Here is a 6,871-nt window from a genome sequence, read left to right as displayed (position 1 = left end):
ATACTGTTGATCCACATTCAGGATATTTTATTCCTCAGATGATGACACAGGCTGCAGCTGCCCGTGAATTGCTAAGTGATTTGGTTTGTAGTTGCTGTAATTCATGCAAAGATGATTGTGTTTGTTGTTCGAATGAGCAACCTTGTACCGAAGCATGCGATTGTAAGGGGGGCTTGACAAACACAAGTTCATGTCAGAACTTGTTTACTGAACTTGCAGATGTTGAGTTAGAAGATTGCTATATTAGCTTTATGATTTTATTAGTTCCCAGAAGTGTTATTAAGATGCACTTGCATATACTCATATGCAAAATGGTAAAAATTATTTGTATGTGCCTACTGTTATTTTGTCAAAGATATCAAATATTAGCAACCATCGTGGAAGTCATTATGTTATCCATCATTGATTTAATGAAGTTAATTCATTTTGAAAAATGATATAATTGTTTAAATATCACTATTTTGTTATTTGTTCATTAATAAACTTTCATCTACTTATACACTTTTTAATACTATTATAAATATAATCATGAAAAATTGTCCATGTTGCCAGGAATTCAACCTAAAGGTCAGCCATTTTGGATAATTTTAGCTCGCCACTGTATTCAAATTTATGCTTTCACCCTGATAATCATGCTTTGATACAACAGAATTGCAGGTGTCAGTTGCATGCAACCTAGCAGTTTTTTCCTCATAATGAAACTTTAAGAAAATTCTCAATTTTTGGTCCGGTTTTCAGAACCACTTCAATTTACCCCACCCACATGAAACAGCTTTTGGTTGGATAAAAATTGGTTAAAACTCATATGAAAACATATTTATTTATGTATAAATAATAAAAGTTATCTTATAAAACAAGGAAAGGTTACTGAATGCAATTATTCAAAAGATATATGTTAAAATTCCACACTGCCTTGCAAAATTTGGGCATTTTTATATATATTTTTTGTGTAAAAGTTATATTTTCCCCTTTTTCCCCCTATGTCATCACTAAAAAGCACAAACTATGATCATTCTTACAGTTTAGGTGAAAAATAATGTTGAAACGAGATGAAAAGGTCGATTAACAAGGCAAAAAAGAGCAAATTTGATTTTCAGATTTTGGCGGCCATCTTTGTCGGCCATCTTGGATTTTCTCGGCTCGCCGCCATTTATGCTAATTTATGCCGGCAGTCTGATAAACTTCAGACCTTCCCGGTCATTTTGGTATATAACATGAAATGTAGCAAAGGGGGGTCCGGGTTACCCCTTTTAATAGTGGCCTTTTGAGCTGAAATTCACCCCACCAATATTACCATGCTTAAAGATGCACTCTTACTCCCAAATAAGATTTACCACAAAATTGATATAATTGTTTTAATATACCAAAAAGGATTACTAAATATCGAAAAGATGGTTTTTATTAAGGATACCGAGTTTAATTTGAAAGAAAGGTGCAGAAAACATGATATTTCTACCTTTTGAGACGATAGTAGATCGCAGTAAATCTTTAAGCATTCACCAATCATTTAATATTTTTGCGTTTTCAGCTATTCAATACATGGTTACAATCTTGTTATCAGTGATTAATATTTTCATAAATGCATTATTTAGGGCGTTTTTGTTGGTTATAAACAGGTTCCGGTTTTATTTCGGTTTCACGATCTGTGCATTTGTTGTTACAGTTTCAAATAAAACCAAAACAAGTTTTATCGTTTTTTTAACGAAAACCGAAACCGGTTTTCGAAACTATTGAAACCCCTACCGAAGGCGGTTTCATCGGTTCGTTCCATCCGAAAACTAGTTTACTTTGAAACTAACATGGCGGAAAGTGATCAACCACGATTGTTGAAACTCAATCCTTTTGATAACAATGCCTTACAATGGGCAAATGAGCTAAATGATAAAGGTTATAGTTATAATTGGAAATAATGCCTTCATGCAGTAGCTCCGCCATGTTGTTTAAACTGTACACAAAACCATGCATTTGTTACTTCAAGCCAAACTATCAAAACCGAGTTCGAAACTGCTGAAACCGTTGACACCAAAACTGAAACTGGTTTGGTATCAACAAAAACGCTCTTAGTAAGTAGTTTAAGGTTCATCACTCAAAATTTATTTTGTTATACTTCTTCATGTGTTGATTTTAAATAAGAATGTCACTTTAAGGTTATGTCTAAATTTTGAGTTATGGGATTTCACTGTTTACGTAATTAGAAGTCATAACTTCAAGTTGCTACCTAATATTCAGACATTAGAATAAGAATCCGCAGTTTGATGATTAAAGAAATACAAAAAAGGAATGATGAGGAATATCAAAACTATCGTGGTCGTATGTTTGGTTGTGTTTGTGGTTTCGCTTATTGTGGGATACACCAAGTGGAACATGATACCGTCGTCATCCCCTTCACCGATCAATAAGTATGACTTAAGGATACTGGTAATCGTATACAACCGTGCTCAATCAATGTTACGTCTGCTAAATTCTATCAAAGAGGCCAATTTTGATGGTGATAACGTCAAACTGGAGGTGTGGATTGACAGATCGAAGGCAGGGGTTGTGGATACATTAACAGGAAAAACTGCGGAAGAGTTTGTATTCATGCACGGCCATTATGAGGTCTTAAAACATTCACAGCATGTCGGAATATACGGACAATGGTTTGCGACGTGGAAACCAAGAGCGAACAGTTCTGAAATCGCCATGATTCTTGAGGTTGACTTGACAGTTACTTTTCATTTTTACAAATACTTGAAATTAGTGCATAGTAAATATGACAACATACCTGAAATGTTCCCTATTCCTTATTCAAACTCGAATAAGAAACAGAAACGGTGAATTTTCAACTTTTTAATTAAGACATATTTTGATCAAATAACTATGCAGAAGTGGACTACTTAAAAAGTTTACAGAAATGCATTGTCTATTCAAGAAGGTTTCAGTGCTTCAAGTGCTTTAAAAACGTTCCAAAAACCGAATAAGTAACAGAATTTACGAAAAAACCTCAATTTCAAAGTGCTTAATTTGCTAATTTTTGGAAGAAATATCAAAAATTAATCTTTTTAAACAACTTGAATGAATACATTTACTTATTTAAAGGGATGGAGAGTTTCAATTTCTTAATAACGCACACTAAGTCGAATAAGGAATAAGGAACTAGTTCCCTATTCCTTATTCAAACTCGAATAAGGAACAGAAACGGTGAATTTTAACTTTTTAATTTAGACATATTTTGATCAAATAACTATGCAGAAGTGGTCTACATAAAAAGTTTACAGAAATGCGTTGTCTCTTTAAGAAAGTTTAAGTACTTAAAGTGCTTTAAAAATGTACCAAACTCCGAATAAGGAACAGAAATCTGGAAAACTTCAAAATGTTAACTTACTCGTTTTATCACTTTTCGACAAAATAACTGTGCAGAAGTGGTCTATATAAAAAGTTTAAAGAAATGCATTGTCTATTCAAGAGAGTTTTAGTACTTAACGTGCTTTCAAAACGTCCCAAACTCCGAATAAGGAACAGAAATCTGGAAAACTTCAAATTGTTAACTTACACGTTTTATCACTTTTCGACAAAATAACTGTGCAGAGGTGGTCTATATAAAAAGTTTAAAGAAATGCATTGTCTATTCAATAGAGTTTTAGTACTTAACGTGCTTTAAAAACGTATCAAACTCCGAATAAGGAACAGAAATTTGGAAAACTTCAAAAAGTTAACTTACTCGTTTTATCATTTTTCGACAATATAACTGTGCAGAGGTGGTCTATATAAAAAGTTTAAAGAAATGCATTGTCTATTCAAGAGAGTTTTAGTACTTAAAGTGCTTTAAAAACGAACCAAACTCCGAATAAGGAACAAAAATTTTGAAAACGTCAAAAAATTAACTTACTCGTTTTATCACTTTTCGACAAAATAACTATGCAGAAGTTGTCTATATAAAAAGTTAAAAGAAATGCATTGTCTATTCAAGAGAGTTTTAGTGCTTAAAGTGCTTTAAAAACGCTCCAAATTCCGAATAAGGAACATTTATCGATTAACCGATCAATATCTTTGTAAGCTTTTGGGAAATCATCACGAAATTAGGTCAGAATTGTGACATCATCCGATTCTGTAGATAGTAGGAACTAACTTATCGTCCATTTCACTTTTTGGAGTGGTTTGCACAAGTGAATCAAGACAAGACATTTCAGCCGTACGTTGTCGGAAATGTGGTTACCGTGTGGTATAAGACGTTCCAGGCCCAGGGTAGAGCAGATAGGGAACACTCCATATTCCACATATATCATTCCTGATGGTATCTAACTTATATATGCTTGTCTATATTTCAAACTGTATGCCCATGTCTTCTTTGTCTCAGGTAAGGTATCTTTGTTGTATTTACTGACCATTTGTTGACATGTTCATTTTTTCATGTCTGTGAGTTGTAACTTCAAAATCGGTGTAATGTTTGTTTCAGACAGGTATCAATTATATGTCAACGAGTGGGAACCGAAAGTCATATTTTCATTGGTGAATATATCCACGTCCAGTGCTAAATTAATAAATCATAATCGTTATTTCATTGAAACGAGCATTTTCAAAATTATCATCATATGCTTTAAAAATAATGAAATATTTAATTTCATAGAATTTTAAAAACCGCACGTTTTTTTGTGTTTACAACATATCATATATTTACGATAAGAAACACAGGGTACAAGTCTCGCGCTAACCGCAATGCTCGAATAACTGAACAAGGCAGAAATTAAGGCGATTACGCACCTTGACGTCGGCCTCAAGTATATTGGACATTTCCACATATGTCCTCCAAAAAGTTAATGCGAAATAACTGCAATTCGGGTGGTGTGGAATACATGTTTTATTAAATCTTTAACATTTCTTTCTGTTGATATGACGCTCACCTGATTTCCTATGTGTTACCGGTGTACATAAATTGATGTTATCCCTGTTTATTTCAATCCCTTATTACGGTCATGCCTATGTTAAGCCTCATTCGAATTTGAAAATATTCACACTGGAACCTATTTAGCCGCGTATTTGATACCTTGTATCATCATTCGTCTTGTATATGTGTATGGTATTTGCTGGCGGCTTGATCGTTTTTGTTTTACTTTGGAAAAAAATAACGTGTTTTATGGTATTATTACCTTTTTTCTTCTATTGTACTCTTCAAGGCTTTGTTGATTTTTTAATTACAATTTCACCTTTATTTTCTATCCATATCATACTTGGCAAGAATCTGTTCGTATTTTATGGTAATTTTACCTTTATTTCATCATCCACAAATCTCTAAGGTATTTAAAAGTTACTTTAGAATTAAGCAGCGTTTAAGCTCTAAATTACTTATGATTTCCCAAAAAATGCCCGTTGAATACGTAAATCCAGTCGCTTGTTTATGCTTTACTTCAACTTCTTTCTAAAAGTGATAATGAAAATGGTTTGAAAACTCTATGGTTAATCACACACGTGTTAAGGAAGATTAATTCAAAAAAATCGTTTTAAAATTAAAATAAACAACAATCTAGCAAGGTTGCTAAGGGCGTTTCTTTTTTCGAAAAAGTAGAATATCAATATCATTTAACCCTAAACAGCCGACATAATTTCAATAGAACCTGATCAACTTGAATCTACCTCTGTTGTGCACCCGTAAATGTACATGGACCCTGATAACATCCTCTCCTCTTGTAATGTATATCCTTGAATTGACACCAGGTGAACAAAGTGACTTTTTGGTTGAGAAGTTATTGTACAAAACGCATATTTAAAGTTGTTAATGATTTTTGCCACGCTCTTTCTGATAGTTATATCTAAATGATGAATTAAGGCTGCAGAATTGCCCTAGGAGGTACTAGCTGGTTATGCTTACTCGACCAGTAGTACTTTTGATTAGTGTTGTTGTTCCTCCGACGGGCCGAACTTCGGCACCCTTCTCAATACTAAAACATATACCTTTTTCCCAAATGTGAAAAAAATCCCCATTTTATGCTTTGAATATTTCAAATCAATTTCCCCCCATTTATATCGGATCCCAAAACTATTTTTGTATGGATGAATTGGTACATTGTTGAAGAAACATTTTTATTTCTTTCTTATATATATCCTGTCTAGATTTTTTTAATCATTTTAATTTTTTCTGGAAAAAATTGGAACTCAGTTTAAGGATGAATCACCCTTTTTTTCATCTCAGAAAGTTCCGGCCATGTTTCCAAAATGAGAATTTCAATCAAGCAGAAAAATATTAATATTCATGTACTCTACTTTATTATGTTTATATTTACAGGACACAAAGGTTTGACCGCTAATTGGTTGGAGGCTGGGTTACACTATTCTGGAAATGCAAGCAAGCCATCCGATTACGAAAACCTTCCAGATCAACCAAAACACATTGACCTGAAGGGAGTTGTTCAATATTAACTGCTTTAGAATCTCGCTGTAAACGATTAATATATGAACTCAGCTAAGCAGAAGTTGAGTCTTCGAGCAAATAAATATGTTTGAAAACAATAACCATATTACATTAATCACTCTCGATAACACGATGTTACGTTTATTTTGTTTCTTTTGTTGTGTTGGGAACGAAGTACCCGGAGGAAACGCTCTTGTCCGGCTTGGTTAGCATATTGAATCAAGAACGCCTTGGTGAGAAGCGAGTGCCGTAATTACTGGGCATAATGGACATGAATGGTACATGAAATGCTGATGGAGTGTTCTTTTGTATTGATTATAAGCTTAGTATTTAATAATCAGACATTGCTTGCCGTCTTCCTTTGCTGTGAAATTGTTATCTATGTATGTGTACATATTTGTTGTTTTTGATGTAAAGAGTTAAGGGTTTGTCTTAAAATTTTCTTATTGCTTATGCTTGATAAGTTTAAACATTATACATTTGCCA

At 33.3% G+C, this 6,871-nt stretch overlaps 1 protein-coding gene across 1 annotated transcript; it reads left to right on the top strand.

Annotated features, from left to right (window-relative positions):
- Positions 1-2,283: 2,283 nt before the first annotated feature.
- LOC128223341 (uncharacterized) lies at positions 2,284-6,393 on the top strand. The gene is made up of 4 exons (XM_052932619.1): positions 2,284-2,771; positions 3,278-3,308; positions 4,134-4,224; positions 6,260-6,393. Exons 1-4 carry the CDS (start codon positions 2,284-2,286, stop codon positions 6,391-6,393), a joined length of 744 nt encoding a protein of 247 aa, XP_052788579.1.
- The last annotated feature ends 478 nt before the right edge of the window (positions 6,394-6,871 follow it).

The sequence above is a fragment of the Mya arenaria genome, chromosome 17 (genome assembly GCF_026914265.1).
Source record: "Mya arenaria isolate MELC-2E11 chromosome 17, ASM2691426v1".
Classification (NCBI taxonomy): Eukaryota; Metazoa; Mollusca; class Bivalvia; order Myida; family Myidae; genus Mya; species Mya arenaria.
This window is presented reverse-complemented; position numbering and strand designations above follow the sequence as displayed.

Excerpts from the sequence above, each read along its gene's own strand:
- LOC128223341 (XM_052932619.1), top strand. The coding sequence starts at position 2,284 with ATGAGGAATATCAAAACTATCGTGGTCGTATGTTTGGTTGTGTTTGTG. Across the intron at positions 3,309-4,133 it reads ACTTAAAGTGCTTTAAAAAT|TGGTTTGCACAAGTGAATCA; the intron begins GTACCAAACTCC and ends CACTTTTTGGAG. Across the intron at positions 4,225-6,259 it reads TAAGACGTTCCAGGCCCAGG|GACACAAAGGTTTGACCGCT; the intron begins GTAGAGCAGATA and ends TTATATTTACAG.